Here is an 18,669-nt window from a genome sequence, read left to right as displayed (position 1 = left end):
CTGTTAGAGCAACAAGCAGCCCACAGAGAGGCAGAAGCCCTCCCAGGGACTGGCCAGCTCGAAGTCCAGCCAGGGTCAGAGACACTGCTCCCAACATTACCCACTACAACAAGCTACTTTTTTTATTTGTTCTTCTCTAGAAAAGAATGACTTAAAAATGAAAACAATCCCAAACAGACATGTCTGAACAAGATTTAGACAATACATCATCACGCAAAGCAATTTAAACAATGAACCCAACTCAAGATGGTGCTCTTCAAAACGGGCCTTGTGAGCCCTGTAAAGGTCTCCAGAGCCATGAAACAGGCACTGGTACCCCGTCTTCCGTGTGCTGTCAACACTACCTGCTCTGGCCCATTCAGCTTTCCCAACTACACTTCCTGATTTCCTCTCCTGTTATTTCTTTACCACTATCACTGCTAGCCCTCCCTATCGTACTTTTTACTCTGAACTTGTATCTCCCTGTCATCTCCTTACCTCTCTTCTCCCCAACTAACCAGATATGCGAAGTCCAGAACTCAGAGGAAATTTAGTCACTTCGGTAACCATGAAAATCACACTATTGTTTTTTCTTTTCTGAAAGCTTAAAATTCAAACTAAATTGTGGGGGAGCGGGGAAGGGAAGGGTGAGAAAGACACATATGGATGAAGGCAACCTAAGTTGCCTCATAAAGGGATGATTCCAGACATGAGAGAGGTTCAGGGAGCCCTCAGTAGAATGAGGAATAGGAATCCCAGATGGGATGAGGGACCAGATCTGCATAACAGGACGCCAAGAGCAATCTGATGACACCTTGCACAGCCACCGTCATGAGCTGCAGCTACAAGAGCCAGATAAGGACCTGAAGAAACATCTACTCCTCCTCCTCCTCTATCAAGAATCCCAGCCTTGACCCAACAATCACAGGCCATGCTTCAATTAAGAGCAGGACCACTTCCCCACTAGGAACTGCCCCTCAAGTGCCATCAGGACACACTGCCCCAGGGAACTACCACATTCCACCTCAAAAAGTGGTGATGCTGGGGGTGCAGAGGGGATCACTTTAAACCCATATGCAGCAGCCAAACTACGGAACTTCACTTCTAACAAAGAGTATCAAAATAATCCACTAGATACTATGCAAGGATGGGAGCTAAGAAAAGAAAATTAATTGTACTGTTGCCAAACGTACTTTAAACCTATAGATATAATTGATTATTTAACAGTGGTCTATTACACGAGAGTTATGTATCCAACTAGCAAAGGATGGAAGCAAAAATCACAAGACACTTCATTTACCTTTCTATTAAGTTGTTGTAAGCTACTACACTATTCTTCAGGTATGGCTGTGGGGTCACATTACTACCAAAGGCATATTTAAAATGGCCATCTCGTAACCGATAAGCTTTCCTTCTTGACACAACTGATGTCAGTATATCTTTAAGGTGATTCTGTAAAAACAAGAAAAGAAAAATAGCATGATCTCCTCTTTAAAAGAAAATCACAAAACTTCCATTGATCAAAAATGTTTATTGACATTTAGATGGAGATGTGTGAAAGGTTAGCACATGCTAGAACCAAATGAATGTACACTAAAGAGCCACAGACCAATGCCAAAGGAGTAGGAGGGTACAGGAAAGCGTGAGACATGCTTATTTTTATTTACTTGTTTTTAAGATGGGATTGCTCCACATGAAATTTATTTTAGAAGTTTTATGTCTCTAAATTGGTTCCTCTCCCCGAAATGATTTTTAGACAGCTTTAAATAAAATGAAAAATAAAATGAAAGATAAATAAATAATTTTTAATAAAGAAACAAACTACCTTGAAACTTGTATCAAATGGGACAAAAAGTTTCAAGATATGGTGTTTATTGATTATAATACCAAATCTACCAAATCCTTACACAGAAAGAACCTTAGCTCTCTCAAAAGCCACATAAACTACATATATAGAAAATAAACCCACAAAAATTAGGCACTTAATTTAATTTCTCTTCACTTTTATTGAGAGCCAAGTACATAAGAGAAGGTTGGGGATGTCTGTGAAAATGGAGAGACAGGACTAGTGCCAGCCTACTGTTATTAAAATGGGAGCCAGGATCAGGCAGAGCGTTTCAATTATACTAATAAGACTATATTTTATCAAGACTTCATTATCTAATTTATAATGGATCTTCACACAAAATTCATTTATAACTTCATGAGACAGCTATTATTATCTTTGGGGTATAAATGAGGAAAATGAGGCCCAGAGAATTGGAAGGAATTACCCAATGTTGTCTGATGGTACCTTTGCACTAGAGACCCCAATATATATTTTGTCAAATAACTAAATGAATAAAATGAATGGATGAACAAAATACTGTGCTGAGACAAGAATCCTACTATTTGGACACCAAGTCTAATCCTCTTTAAATGCTGTACCACAGCAAAAACAAGTAACTTTAATCTTTAGGATTTTCAAACTCGTTTCTGTCTTTAAAAACTGTACCCTTGTTCAAACACCAGATCAAGCAGAAGTATTATGCCATAAGTAAACTTTTCTGAAAAGCTTAGTCTATTAACTGAAGGCAATTCTTGGGATTGTGATGTGTTTCTCCTCTCAAAGGAAAACTTCAACAATCACAATTTTGTTAAATCAGAGTGACATTTTAGTTCTTTTCTTGCAATATCAACTTTAAACAACACATACAAGCTTGTCACATTCAATCTGTAAAATTATTTCTGCCACCAGCAAACCAACCTCCACCGCATAGACAACAGCTGAAACGGCTTCCTCGGTGACGTTGTCCAGCCCATGCTCATAAGCAGTCACTATCATCCTCCCTTCCAGCTGACCGCGAGTGGGAAGCATCATTGTGTGGGAACAAAGTTTCAAGTCGTCATCATCCTGGGGATCCTTTGCCACAAACTGCTGGGCTCCTGACAGGGGATTCTGAGGCTGGAATCTATGCTATGAGTAAGAAAACTTTTCAAAATTATTCATTACAGTGGCAAGTAATAAGACATAAACAAAAGTAACCCATGTATTCGACTTCAGAGCCTACAAATTAATGCCACCAAAACTATACCACAGGGGTAAAAAAAAAAAAAAGTAACTCGTGCACAAATAATCACAGATTCACACACCCATTACATGGCAATAATGAAGACATGAATTAAGGGGAATAATGATAGTATGCATAAGTTTATTCTATTCAATTAATATCTTGGTGATCACAGAATGTGTGGCCCTGTGCTAAAAATAACAATTAGGTTGAAGATACAGAACTACATTCAAACAAGTAAGAGCATTTCAAGTACAACTGTAAAAAGGTTCTGAAAGTATGAACATATGTATAATTAATGCTTCAATTAAGGCCTTAAAAAGCCTAACCAATATAACAGATCTAATAACAAATATTCCAAGATAATGCTGTGTAGTGTAACTACTTATTGTTATTTTCTACCTAACAATTTCTCAACTGTTATTTTCTGTCTAACACAGAACCTATCTAAGACATAGTTACACTACTTAAAAGTTTTTCTCAATCTCTTTTCATTCATAAAATCTCAGCCTTCCTCTGGGAGATTCTGAAAGCCCATTCATATTCTCCATCATCACTGGGAGATATGCCTCTACTAGCTTTTGTTTAGGCCCAAAATACAAGCTTTTGTAGTAAGGATGGTTTGTCCCTGTTTGAAGTTTTTATTATAAAAGCAACATTGTTATTTTTTCTATTTTCCAAGTATAAAACTATATTTTATATTAAACACGCCTTTTTATTTTTATTTTTATTTTTTTTTAAAAGATGACCGGTAAGGGGATCTCAACCCTTGGCTTGGTGTTGTCAGCACCACGCTCAGCCAGTGAGCAAACCGGCCATCCCTACATAGGATCCGAACCCGCAGCCTTGGTGTTATCAGCACCGCACTCTACCGAGTGAGCCACGGGCCGGCCCCTAAACATGCCTTTTTAAACCAGGTATGCTTCTCTGGAGATACTGATGTTATCCAGATTGATTATTACTACTCATATAAAATACAGAGCAAAGGTGTAAAGAAATAAATGTTTGTTGATATTAATCAATTAAGCTATCAATATCCAGTCAAACCTATAAAGGGATACTTCGGGGAAACGTTTTTCCCTTCATATTAACTGAAAAAAGGAAGTTATCCTAAAAGGTCTACAAACTTTATAGTCAAATGCCTTCATGACATCTCTAATGGTCTCCAAAAGGCTCAGGGCATCACCAGGAGCCTGTCAGAGGCCTCCAGACCACCTGAACCTTCAGAGCGGATGTCTTCAATCTGAGAAACATTACTCATTCAAGAAAAATATTTCAGAGTAGGAAGAACACAGGCATAGCTTTGAATCACTGAAAATTCATTAAATACTAATGATAACATTAATATTTAAGCAATAACAAACAAGAACTATAAAAATTCAGACACCTAGGAGTTCACAATCCTTGAAACCCTTTTCTCCCAAATCATACCTCCTTTTTTTTCAACTCTACAACCAATTCATTTAAAAAAGTAAAGCTAGTTCCATCACATCAGTACTTAAATCAGTCATTATCAAAATCTATTGGAGAAGAACCTACATCAAATTTCTGACGAACAGAAGGAAGTTTTTTCTTTCCCTTTGGCTTTCCAGGTTTGGCTGCAGACCCCCCCGTCCAGGGCAAAGATCCAGCACCCTCTATGAGACAGAAAAATAATAACCATAAGTGAAATAATGACAATTGATAACTGCTAAGTTTGTTTTCATTTTGGGCTTAAAAAAAAAAAGGCATGGAATGCTCAACATGAAAATAAGTAATAAATGCTTAAATTCAAATTTTTTCTTTCCACTTTTCTAAAATAAATCCTCTCAAATCACAACTTTTTTCCTAGCTGTAACTACAATTATTTTTTTAGGAAGATAAATTTGTTTTTTTGTTTTTAATTAATGTTTATTAAGTGGTTTGTTTATGAGTAGTAGTAGTATTATAAAAGTAGGAAAGAATTTTCTAGTCCAAGATGGTGAACTGAGCACATATATTTACCTCCTTCCTCTCTCTTCCAAGACCCTACTAAAAATGATAGTAGAGGAAGGTAAATGGCACACATCCACAACAAAGATAAAAAAGAAAATGAGTGACTGACAAGATAAGATCTCAACATATTTCTAAGACAGACTAAAAGGGTGTGACTTACAAAGCAGAAACATGGAAGTTGCAACCTAGGCTGCAGAAGGAAGGTGGCAAATGGCAGAAGGAAGCAAGTCAACCTGCCTAATAGAAACCCACTAAGAATCTGGATTTGGAGAACATGAGTACAGTGGAAACTAGGAGAGGTTAATAAGATTAAAAACAAGATTAATGGAAGGAAGGACTGTATTCAAAAAATCATACACATAAACTCCTTTTCTCTCACTCTGAGGACTGGGCTCAGTACAAAATAAAATATGGGGCCTCTTGTTCAAAAACTAAGAATTTCAAGATGACAGTACAGTACAGCACCAAACCAAGTGCAGGGCCCGTCTGTGCAACTGCAGCTCACATGCCCATGATGGCAGCAGCCCTGCTTGCTCCATGCACAGCTTTCCTCATGCACAGAATGACACAGAGCAGGACACTTATAATAGGTGGGTGGTAAGGTGGGAAGGGATGGAGGACTCTTCCCTAGTTAAACTGAACAAAATTTCTGGGATCTATTAAGGTAGTTGGTATGGATGTTGGTACCCTAGTGCAAAGCTCTCTCTATAGTGGTATTTGGGAGACCCCCGGTTTAATGGCTTGCTGTCAGCTCACTCTAAAGCAAAGTCTCCAGGTAGTTTTATACTTCATTCTTAAATATGAAAAGGACAACAATGAATCACTAGACATTTAACAATATTCTGTAACACGGTAAGAAAGACCAAGCTAAACAAACAACAGAGGTCCTAGAGAGAGAATGCAAAAGGACGTTGATAAATTTCTAACTGGTATCTTTAAACAGTTTGAGAAGACATGTATCCATAAAACAAGAGGATGCTATAAAACTGCTGAATTAAAGAATTAAACAGAAAGACTAAAAGAGTTGAGGAAATCTCATAAAACACAAAGAATTAGACAAAGAGATTTAAAAAAACAGTAAATCCAGAAATAGATTTAAGCAACTTTGAGGGGCTATGGCAGTCCCACCAGAAGAACAAAAACAAAAGTAGTTGCCTTTGTGAATAAGTCTGGGGGTACGAAGAAGCTTTCATCATAAAACCTCTGTTACTGATTTTTTTTACAAAAGTAGTTGCCTTTGTGAATAAGTCTGGGGGTACGAAGAAGCTTTCATCATAAAACCTGTTACTGATTTTTTATTTTAGCCACAGACCGAACTTTATTCAGAATGCACAATGGCTTCAGTATCATCAGTGACAACGAGGTTATAAGAAGGTAGGGATGTTCGTAAAGATGCTCAGCATCAAAGCAAGGGAAAACCATCATTTCTTGTGAAATCAGACACTAATCACAGAGGCAGTGACATTACTGAGTGTCATTGCCCCTCAGGGAGTAGGGGGCCTTTCAGGAGCCCAAAGCCACTCCACCAGCACCCTTGAGCTTTGCAGCTCCAGTCCTGTGAGCTATGGTGCAGTTTACACTTGAAGAGGGGAACAGCAGTGCTTCCCCAGGTCCCTACAAGCACCCCAGAGTCAGAGAACTGACCATTCTTGCTGCTTTCCCACCAGTCTTTGCAAGATTGCTAGTTCTTTTCCTCATTTGGAATTTGCTGAAGGGGCCGGCCCGGTGGCGCACTGCTACAGTGCGCCGCTTGGGAGTGCGTCGGTGCTCCTGCCGAGGGTTCGGATCCCACGTGGAGACCGGTTCCCGCTCATTGGCTGAGCGCAGTGCGGGCGCGACACCGAGGGTTGCGATCCCGTTACCGGTCAGTAAAAAAGACAAAAAGGAAAAAAAAAAGAACTCTTTGGAAAGTCAAGTTCTTCTCCATCAGTCTCCAGACCTCACTTGATAAGGTCAGCCAATCTTAGATGATTTTCTGAAGAAATCTATTCCTGATAATGAAACTAGATGCTAGGTGATGACAAGAAACTAGGCTGAACCTGCAAAGGCTGATGCAAAGGAGCAGGCCTGCAAACTCAGAGCTTACACGCTCTGCTGTGTGGCCAAACACTGTGGGTGAGGAAGCAAAGCATGGTAAGGACCGACCCCGACAAAGGGAGGGCTTTTCAGCAGCAGTCACATTTCAGTTTTGATCCAATACTTCCACTTACCAGCTGCACAGGGCCTCAAGCAAGTTTTCTTTCATTTTGGTTTTTTTTTTTCTGAAGTGTGTTTCCTTATCTATGAAAAGAGGCTAACACCTAACCTCAGAGTTGCTGTGAGAATTAAAGATAATGCATGTAAAGTGTCTAGCATGCCGCAGTCACTCAATAAATACTTACTATTAAAGTCATTTTTTCTGCCTAGCTTAGAAAAACAGAAAACAATCCATTTACAGTTAACTTCAAAGAACTATATTTTACTTTTAATAGAAATCATTCTCTTTGTTGCTAGCAAATATTACTTTCATTTTGATGAAGTAAATTTTAGGTATTCAACAGATAAATACATTCTCAAATTCCAAATGGGATGTTTCTTCACTTATTTTAAAATATCAAAGGTTTTTAATTAAAATCAGCCATCTGTACTTACTAATTCCTTCATATTTGTCTGGCATTATTTCTTTATAAAAGCACTTATTTACATGTTCTTTCATCTGCTTTTTCATAATCCTATAGGGTAGATATTACTGTACCTATTTTATACATGTACAAGTTAAGAAATTCCAAGTAATTAATTGTATTATGTAAGCTAATGGTAATATCTCAACTTGAACCCATGTCTCTTGACTCCTATCAACCAGGATTTTATTTCTGATCATTCGACCTATCTTTTGGGTGTGTGTGGCACTTTACAGTATACCTACCAAAAAGTAAGAACTTGTCCTCACGATGTTGGATTTTCTGATCAAATTAAATTTTATACAACAAAGTGGATTATCTTTATGATCTAACTTTGGACATAAAAGAGGTATGGCTAAAGTCACTTCTATTTAAATTAAATAGAACATCAAAAATCTAATATAGTGTGGGGATGTGCAGTGGCAGGTATGGTGAGGGGTGAGGGAAGCAGTCACTACTCCCCAACACCAACCTCCACAAACAGACGCTCACTGTTTACTACACTCCACCTCAGTAGCAACTTCAAGGGAGGAAGAATTAGGCATTTGGAGATCTTATGTGAATTCTTTATCACACAATAGAAGTTAGCTGAGAGAGGTGATACAAAATACCAGCCTTTTCTAGATGGTACATGCGCTTTTCATATATGATCACCAGGATCACCTCAGGCCTGTAAAAAAATCTACGGCAGGAGGTATCTGCTAACTTAAGTTTTTAACAAAGTCAAGGACAACTTTTATCATGAGGGAAGTTTTCAATGCATTTAATTATCTGTTTTTAACTGACTGATTAAAATAAAATGGTTGAAAGAGGTGACATGCAAATTAATCTGCCACTTAAGATGAAAAATTGGGGGTAGAGGGATCAGGGTTTCTATTTATACCTCTTTAGGTTGCAGTAACAGGTTTAGTTTTCACCTACCTTCCCAAAGTGCTGCTACCTCCCCTACCTACTGTTCTCCACCAATAATTTGCCCAACAGAAATGCTGAAGCTCTAACCTTCCAGGTGCTGACATCTTATGAATACAAGTGAAAGTCCAAGTTTCCAACATATGTTGTGGTTTCCCCTCTCCATAATTCATTTCCCCTACCTCTACTGAATACCTTCTCCTAACACCAATGACTCCTCTTCATTCCCTCACCCTCTTCCTTACTTCTCATTTACTTAAGTAATCTAAAATGTAGCTGAGTAGGGAGTAAAGACCAAAAGTCAATGTAAGTACAGGGAAATCAGGTGCTCTGAAAAGGTTCTGTAGAAGAATGTGTATCTACATAATAAAATTTTTCTTCTGAGAAGTTCAAAAACCATTCATTTGCAAACACCAGATGTGTCTGATAGAGGAAGCGAAAGCCTAGGGCTCCGTAGCTTTGCCAACTGACATACACTAGAAGTATTTCCACTCCCTTACCTGGTGTAGAAACCAAAATCTGACAACGCGTTAGAATGGCCAGGAGGAAATCGTTGTGAGAATGGACTGAAAAAGGGAAGATTGTTACAAGTCAAATACAGAATTTTTCTTTCTTTTCTAGCCCCTGAGGAAGCAAACAGACAATATATTTTCAAAATAAGGAAGCCACTACTTTAGCTTGTAAGGATTTTGGATGTCCCCTACTCCACCATTCTTTACCCTTAATTTTAAATATCCACATTATTAAGATGACCTCACACAATATTAAAACCAAAATTTATTTTTCAAAAAGAAAAAGCACTTTAATTTATGGCAAATCTGGGAAAACTTCAAAACAGTAAAATAACTCCCCAGATAATTATTTTACCATTATCCTGTGTGAGAAGTCTATGAGCTTCAAGGTCAAACTCTTCTTTGCTGATCTTCTGCTTGAACCACAACTTTAAGTTAGCCCAGTATCTGCAGAGGCAGAAACAACATTAAGAACCACAGATTTTGCTTCTTCCCCAAGTTCACCTTGCCTGCTCCAACTCCCAGGAAAGGAAATTTTGCATTCCCTAGTGTTACGGGCTGAACAATATCCCCCTAAAATTCATATGTTGAAGCCCTAACCCCAGTACCTCAGAATATGTGCCTGTATTTGGAGATAGCACCTTGCCTGCTCCAACTCCCAGGAAAGGAAATTTTGCATTCCCTAGTGTTACGGGCTGAAAATATCCCCCTAAAATTCATATGTTGAAGCCCTAACCCCAGTACCTCAGAATATGTGCCTGTATTTGGAGATATGGCCTTTAAAGCGGTAATCAAATTAAAATGAGACCATTAAGATAAACCCTAACCCAATGACTGGTGTTCTTCTAAAAAGAGGAGATTAAGACACAGACACAGAGAGACACCAGACATGTGCACATACAGGGAGACAACCATGTGAACCCACAGCGAGAAGGATGTCATCTGTGGAAGACAGGTCTCAGAAGAAACCAAACCTGCTAACACCTTGACCTTGGATTTCAAGCCTGCAGAACTGTGAGAAAATTAATTTCTGGTGTTTTACGCCAACCAGTCTGTGGTACTTTGTTTTGCAGGCCTAGCAAACTAACTATCTAGGAATCAGAATACCAACAACGAAACCAAAAGGAAAGCCCTCCCTAAAAGGCAGGTAGACACAGGACTGGACTCATGATTCACTTAGCCAAAAATCACAGCTGTACCTTTTCTTCTCACTGACACCCTTCTAAAAGACATACTCTCCAGAATCCTGCATTAAGATTTATATTTTTAAATGCATATGTGTTTTATGGGGAAGGGAATGGTTATTAACACTTATTCTGGGTGATGTCTTTCCGTTCAGATGAACTCAAGTTTTAATCTAGCCAGTTGAAGAAATGGGTTCCTAAACATCTTGCCACAAAGACAAGACCTGTGAATATGAAAAACCTAGTAGTTTTTAAAATGAAAACCAAGACCTAATAATAAAAATTACTAGGTAACTTGAAGAAAAAAAAATGATTTAACCTTTTATCCTTAACAACATTGTTAGAAATAGGAGTAAAATATATGATTTTTCACATCCACAACCCTTCAGCGCTTAAGGAAGCTGCTTCTTGTTCACAGAACAAGATTAAAAATTACTCAGTACATGTCTTATCTCTTTCAATTCAGGCTCACCTACCTTCTAATACTCATCTGAGTTCCTAACAGGAAAAGAAAAAAAAAAAAAATCAGATTGCTAAACAAGCTGGTTTAATGCTCTCACTGCCACACTACCCATGGCAGGGCTTCTCCTGTATGTAGATTAGCTTCAAGTCCTCTTAGTGTGTATCTCTGTAGGCAACTGGCTATTTATACATGTAATTGTATGCAAAGCTTTGGGTTCCTTGCATTTTTCTTTTCAGGAGAAAACCCGTAGCTTTTATGGAGTCTTAAAGTTAACCAAGACCCATGACCATTCAGGGCCATTTCACTCAACAGCATAACATGTTTAGCTCTAGAGACTGGCACCCAGTTCACTACTCATTAGGCAATAGGTCAATAGTAACTTCTCAACAGTGAACGATTTCATACTTAAACAAAAGACAGTAACATTAATGAAATAAAATAAAGTTCCACAGAAAACCAAAGGACTTTTCCTATCCCATTCTATCTGACAAAAGAGGAGAAAAATTTTATTATTCAAAAATCCTGTCACTATTTTACCAGAAAGATGCAAATGTAACCATATTTGGAGTGAGTGAACTTGTTCCAGAACTAAGACAAGGTTCTACTGGGAAGCTCTACCAACAGAATGCTATCTTCTCCCGTGGCAAACTTTCTAGCCCAAATAGCCAAAAATGGCTAAAATGACTTGGAAGACTTGCTCCCTAATCCTGGTCCCTGTGTTAACTCACTGTATAAACACAGACAAATGACTGTTTCCCTCCACAATACCAAACACAAAGTTTGTCAACCTCTATGAATCTAAGAATAATGGGTGACAAGTCTAAGTGGGTCAAACTAGGAAGCACTGGAGATACCTGAAGAAAATTAAATAACATATGACCAAGTCCTCAAAAAAATTAAGCACCTTTTTGAACATGACACTCTACTGGGTACTATACAAAGTGAGTTAGCTAGCAAAGCCTAGCTGATGTGAGCACACAGCCTGACCCAGTTAGAGGACATAAGGACCACTGGATAAATAGGGAACAACTCATATGCAGGCTCCTTGTATAACTTTATATGTTTTACCTACCACCAAGGACCACATTTAATGCTCAGGTTGTACAAACCATGCTCATGGAGGAAATATGAGAAATAACTATACAGCAATATTACAGACTATTTAACTAAGTGTCACTTTTTAAGATGCAGAGGGGGGAAAGGACAATGAGAGAATGCAAACACTAATATAGAACAATACAATACTGTACCATTAACTGTTCCTAGCCAAATATCTCTTTTGATTGCATCGTTAGTGGGGATTCACACTACAGATGCACAAAATTTAGCTTCAGCATCGGTATTTGACCAACATTGTACAGTCGACTTTGGCCTTTAAAAACTGAATACGGAATGTTAACTTCAATAACATTTCCGGCATCCCTGAATCTGTGTGCGATTGATGAATGTGGGATCACAGAGATACTGTATCTAATCAGGGTTAAAGTGAGTCAAACCTACAAGCCAGGTCTTTCAGATTTACTGTAGTATGTAAACATTCACTTTCAAATATCTGTAAGCATTCTAGATGGAACAGAAGGAAAAGTCTACTATTGTGCTTAAAAAACATAAATGGTATCAGTCAGTATTATAAAGTAAAAAGCTAAAGTAATAACAAGGGTGAAAGCTCTCGATTTTACTCATTAAAATAACTTAAAATTAATTAAGCAAGCAAAGAATACACGGACCATAAATATGAATATTAAAAGACAACTTTTAAGTAGAACATCTTGTCTTTGTGAGTTAACAAATGTTTACGAAAATTAAATAATTGTACTAAAATAACAGATTAGGTTTTAATTGTAGACTTTGTTATTTGTTTGATTTATTAGTATCTTGTTAGGACGAAAAGCTGACTGTTGACTCTGACACCCCAAAATCTCAAAAGAAGGAAAAATTCCAAAAATCACGTATGACATCCAAGCTAAGTAACTTCAATCCACTCATAATAAATATACAGAGAGGAATGAAAACAAAGAAGGGTTGGAGAAAAAGTATTACCAAATACTTTGCTCCTCCACCAACGTCATTTAAAAGCAAGCATCTACTGAGTAATGCAAATATGTAGCATACCACAGAATCCATTTAGCAGCAACAACACAGGTACTATAATTTCAAACGTTTAAAACTGCTTCCGATATTTTCGAAAAATAAAATTGTAATAACATGTTTTGAAAAATTCTCAAACTCGTCTTGTATCGTTTTATGACATTATTTGGCTTCGGCCTTGGATGAATATTGATTTTATCCTTGGTCTTTCAGCACTATCCCCGACTGTGTACTAGGTCCCCTACTATAACAGGGGTGAAGGTCTGGCTGGGCGCCTCTGGGGTCTTTCACAGTGAAACCCTGTAAGGCATCACAGCCGGAAATCAGAAGCGTGGGGCCCAATACCGGCAGTGACTTTGGCAGAGTTACTTAAACCTCGCTAGGTCTGTCTCCTCATCTATCAGACAGGAACGACTGTACCTACCTCACATCTGTCGTGAGGATTAGATAATACATTTAGAGCGCTTAAAAGGTGTTTAAATGTCAGCTACTGCTATCACCACTATAATCCTAGCAGTGTTCGGTGCCTATTATTTTACCCGAGGGTCAGTCTGCCTTCCGAAATTGCTGTCAAAGCGCTTATCAATAATGCCTAGCATATCAGACGCGAATAATAAACCTCCGCCTCCGGGAAGCCCTCCGGGGCGGGCCTTCGTGCGCGGTGGGCCGGGTCTCGCTCGGCTCCAGGCCGGCTCCCGCGTCCACCGCCCCGCGGCCCTGCACAGGACTCCGCATCAGCTCAAAGGCCCTTGGGCGTGAAGTGCGCTTCTCTCGCCCCACCCACGGTAGAGTCCTGGGCGAAGGCACCCGCCCTGGTCCCCAGGACGCCAAACAGGCCCGGCCCCTCCAGCGGGGTGAGTCCAGGTGGCCCGCCCCAGCCCGGCCCAAGAAACCCAAAGGCCCCGTCGCCGCGGACGCAGGCTGCATAGGCCTCGGGGCAGTGGGGGGCGTCTCCGGAGTGAGTCAGCAGCCCGAGGCCAGGAGAGCACCCGCGCGTAGGCCCGGAGGCTGCGCCCGAACAGCTCTTACTGTTTTACGTTATCCCCCAGGGCCTCGCTCAAGTTCTTCTTGGCCGCTTCCAGCTCGCTCACAAAGGTCGCCATTGCTCCGCGCTTCTCAGCCCGACCACAGACCGCCCAGCCGCGGCGACCAACAACCGAAAAACCAACTCGGCGGAGGGCCACAGCACTGAAGGCTAATTCTGCACCCGTCTGTCCCGCCCCCAATCACGCAGAAGACGTTTGTTTGGTTTTCGGCTCCGCCCGCCTTTCTGTAGAGAAGGTGCCTAGCCAAACTGCTCTCCTCTCGTTCCTCCCCCGCCCCGCAGTCACGTGACCCGCTTTGCCTGGTCCCAGCGCGCAAACTAAACCCGCCCGCCTGGCCAGCTGCAGCGACCCCTGCGGGGCTGGCGCGTCCCGGCATTTTCAGTCTGTTACCCGCTGGGCCGGTTCTTAATTAGGCCTGCTGTCCTTCTACCTGGGTGAATACCTTCCCTCTCCGGGTCATAAAGGAAATGCAGTATCACTTTTCTTTTTTTGGCCGAGTGCTAATCAGCTAATAAGCCATTTAATTGATTAATCTTGTTAATTTACTGATTCTTCCATCTAAAATATAAGTTCCATGAGGACAGGATTTGTGCTTTTTTCACTGCAGTTTCTCACAGTTCCTAGAGCAGCGCCTGGCACATAGTGGACGCCCAATAAATGTTTGCTAGGTGAATGAAGTAATTATGAAAAATAGTGGAAATACACTGAAAGATAAAGATAAAAGAAAGAAAAGGTGTTTTTTGACTCTCGGACAAACGCTTTTAACTGAGCTGATTTCTCCCTCATCCTCTACCCTCCCTATAACTTACAACCATACTCTGTTCAATTTTGCCTCTTTTTTTTAAGAGTTACACTGCATTTACCTGTAGTATTACATCGTCTTTATAATCACAATTTTAATGACAGCATACTAAATCCACCACACATAGAATGTTCACAGTAACTTTTTTTCCCAGTTGTTAGACTGATGGTTTCCATTTTTTCTTTATTAAGAGCAGTACTGTAATAAACTTCTTTTTTTTTTTTTTTTTTTTTAAAGATGACCGGTAAGGGGATCTTAACCCTTGGCTTGGTGGTGTCAGTACCACGCTCAGCCAGTGAGCAAACCGGCCATCCCTATATGGGATCCGAACCCGGGGCCTTGGTGTTATCAGCACCGCACTCTCCCGAGTGAGCCACGGGCCGACCCTGTAATAAACTTCTTTATGGATGAAGTTTTTTGTCTTTTAGGATTGATTATTATTTTAGGATAGAGTACCACAAATAGAATTACTGGATGAAATAATAAAAATATTTGTAAGTCTCTTGGTGCACATTGTCAAATTGCCTCCCAAAGATTTAACAGAATCCCAAATGGCTTTTAAATTGTGTGTAGTTTCTCCACAGAGGTCCCCTCAAGCTTACTCATTTATTAAACTTCATTCTGGCTCTGCCAACCCTAAACCCACCAGCCTGGCCCTGTTTGCAGTGTCACCTTCTCTTCACTTGAATAGAATTTATTCTGCAAGCTCCGCTTATGTGCCTAGCACTCAGTGCTGAAACGCAAAGGTGAAAAAGGCAAATAAAGTCTTTCTTTCTGGAATTTCTTGCTGGAGTTTCATAAGGTAAAAATCTCTCTGGAGTTTCTTTCTGGAATTTCATAAGGTAAAAATCTCACTATTCTTTCTGGAGTTTCAAAAGGTAAAAATGTCTCTGGAGTTTCATATTCATGAAAGCTTGACCCCTGTGTATTAGTCTGTTCCTGTTGCTGATGACAAAATACATGGAACTGGGCAATTTATAAAAAAAACGAAATTTAGGGCCGAGCCCGTGGCACACTCGGGAGGGTGCGGCGCTGGGAGCGCAGCAGCGCTCCTGCCACGGGTTCGGATCCTATATAGGGATGACCGGTGCGCTCACAGCGCTCACTGGCTGAGCACGGTGCAGCTGGTTTCAAAAAGGACAAAAAAAAAAACGAAATTTGTTGCGTATAGTTTCAAAGGCTAGGAAGCCCAAAGTCCAGGGAATACATCTGGTGAAGGCTTTCTTTGGTGGTGACTTCAATGACGGCAGACTATCACATAGCAAAATTGTGGAGCAGAGAGCAGAGTAACCACCTCATTCACTCTTTTTAAAGCCCTACAAACCATGCCCATGACCACCATTTTTAATCCATTCATTATGGCATGGTCCTACACTCTAATCACCTCTTCAAGGCCCCACCTTTCAGTTACCATAATAGGATTTCCCACCCTCAGCTGTTACAGTGGAGATTAAGTTTTGGGGGTATATTCAACCCGAGGCACTCTGTTTACTTAATTCTCAATTCCGTATTTTATTAATCTCTGGTTTTTGAAAATTAGAATTCTTTTATTGTGAATAGAACACTTAACATGAAATCTACCCTTTTAAAAAATTTTGAGTGTGCAATGCACTAATGTTGAGTATAGGTACGATGTTGTACAGCAGATTTCTGGAGGCTATTCAACTTGCTTGACTGGAACTTTATGATTAGTAACTGCACATTTCCCCTCCCCCAGCTTCTCATAACCACATTCCAGTCTTTGGTTCTATGAATTCGACTATTTTATTTATTTATTTATTTTTTTAAAGATGACCGGTAAGGGGATCTTAACCCTTGACTTGGTGTTGTGGCCGGTTGCTCACCCAGTGAGCAACCGGCCATCCCTATATGGGATCCAAACCCGTGGCCTTCATGTTGTCAGCACCGCACTCTCCTGAGCGAGCCACGGGCCGGCCCCGAATTCGACTATTTTAGATACCTCATATAAGTGGGATCATGTAGTGTTTGTCTTTTTGTGACTGGCTTATTTCACTTAGCATAATGTCCTCAAGGTTCATCCATGTTGTCACATATTGCAGAATTTTCTTCTTTTTTAAGGCTAATAATCCTTTGTTTGTATATGCCACATTTTCTTTACCGTTCATCTGTTGATGGACATTCAGATTGTTTCCACATCTTGCATATTGTGAATAGTGCTGCAATGAATATAGTAGTGCTAATATCTCGTTGAGTTCCTGATTTAAATTCTTTTGGATAAATTTATCTCGTTGAGTTCCTGATTTAAATTCTTTTGGATAAATTTAAATTCTTTCGGACCCAGAAGTGGGATTGCTGGATCATCTGGTGGTTCTATTTTTAATTTTTTGAGAAAGCTCCAGTGTTTTCCACAGTGGCTGCACCATTTTACATTGTCACCAACGGTGTGCAAGGTTTCCAGTTTTTCCACTTCCTCACCAACCCTTGTCCTTTGTTGGCATTAAGAGTTGATGGAGTTGATGGAGTTGTGAGCTGTTGCACCTCTAGAGATTCTGTAATTATTCTTTTTCCCAGATATGATATTTAGATTCTTTAGACCTACATATAAAGCACTGACTCCTTCTTTACAGTGGCAAGGGTCTAGCACTCAGAAATATTTGACTGACTTTCTTACTCTGCTGACCCATTATTATTGACTCATTGGACTTCTTCTCTAAGCACTGTCTGCAAATGTGTGGGTCATTTGCATTTCAGGAATCAGCAGCTCTGCCTTACTGGAAGGACTCTTACAGTTCAGCTGTACAGTATTACTAATAATATTTATGTTTCCATATTGTACTTATCATTATAACATTTGCTATAATTTTAATACTTATATGGAATACCGTGGTACATATGGTACATGCATATGGTAACTATACATATGGTACCCATACACATGGTTATCCTATGGTTCTTAGTGGCTCACACTCAACATAAATGTCTGCTAGAACTAAATATTTCAGAAAATTCTATATGTTTTCCCTCATCTCTCTATATTAATCTATAGGTTTTAATATAGTTAAAGATTATAGATTTGGATATATTTGACTCTAGTAAAATTTATGGTTGAAAGCAAGTTTTGAGTTATCTTGCCCTGACACCACATATATTTATTTCATACCTGCCAGAAGGAGGTAAAGAAGTTCTTAATCTTTTTGTTTTAATGCCATGGACCTCACTGGCAGTCTGGTGATGCCTTTGAAGCCCTTCTAAGAATAATGTTTTTAAAAACGTAAATTACATAGGATTACATTTTAAAAAATGTTATCGAAACACTTCTCTCCATGGATGCTTTAAGGTCCTGTGGGCCCCAGCTTAAGAACTTCTGAAGCTTTATACTCACTTATCTTAGTCTGCCCAGGCTTCTATAACAAAATATCACAATATGGGTGGCTTAAACAACAGAAGTTTATTATCTCACAGTTCTGAAAGCTAGAAGTCCATGATCAACATTTTGGCAAATTCAGTTTCTGGTGAAGGCTCTCTTCCTGACTTGTAGGTGGCCACTAAAAGGAATAAAATCCAGCACCACTTAAAGGATGAGACACAAATGCAAGGCAGCTCCCTGGAGAAGGTTTTTATTCAGCGGGCACATCTGCTTTTATAGGGTTAGAAGAGAGCTGATAGGTTTGCTGAGGACAGGGGGGCGTTCGGGGATTGGATGGATTGCGTTGCTAAGGGGCCAGGAGCAGGGAGCCTGTGCTGATTGGCGTGCGATTCATGCCGGCGGGAAGGTATTGTGGTGCCGGCGGGAAGGAGAAGGCAGAAGAGAAGGGTAGCCAGGGCCATGATGGGGCGCAGCCGAAAGAGTTTTCATACAACCTAATATTCCTCCCTTTTTGTTCTGTTAGGAAAAGGGCGACGTTTCTCTTTCTGGCTACTTCCTGCTGGTAGGGGGTGTCGTTTGGGAAGGGGTTGGAGTGTCAGGGAGGAATATGGTCAGGAGACCCCATAATATGGTGGAATATAAAAGAACCTCCTGGGGGTGAAATGGATGAAAGT

The 18,669-nt window shown here is 40.0% G+C and overlaps 1 protein-coding gene across 1 annotated transcript; it reads right to left on the bottom strand.

Annotated features, from left to right (window-relative positions):
- Positions 1–873: 873 nt before the first annotated feature.
- On the bottom strand, positions 874–14,105 carry LOC103582169 (transcriptional adapter 1). The gene is made up of 6 exons (XM_008563838.1): positions 13,849–14,105; positions 9,440–9,531; positions 9,073–9,138; positions 4,569–4,666; positions 2,726–2,935; positions 874–1,431 (listed from the first exon to the last, which is right to left on the bottom strand). The coding sequence occupies exons 1-6, from the start codon at positions 13,920–13,922 to the stop codon at positions 1,276–1,278; spliced, it is 696 nt and encodes a 231-aa protein (XP_008562060.1). The 5' UTR covers positions 13,923–14,105; the 3' UTR covers positions 874–1,275.
- Positions 14,106–18,669: the final 4,564 nt, after the last annotated feature.

Source organism: Galeopterus variegatus, unplaced genomic scaffold (assembly GCF_000696425.1).
Source record: "Galeopterus variegatus unplaced genomic scaffold, G_variegatus-3.0.2 Scaffold15151, whole genome shotgun sequence".
Classification (NCBI taxonomy): domain Eukaryota; kingdom Metazoa; phylum Chordata; class Mammalia; order Dermoptera; family Cynocephalidae; genus Galeopterus; species Galeopterus variegatus.
The sequence above is the reverse complement of the archived record's forward strand: the minus strand, read 5'-3'. Positions and strand labels throughout refer to the sequence as shown.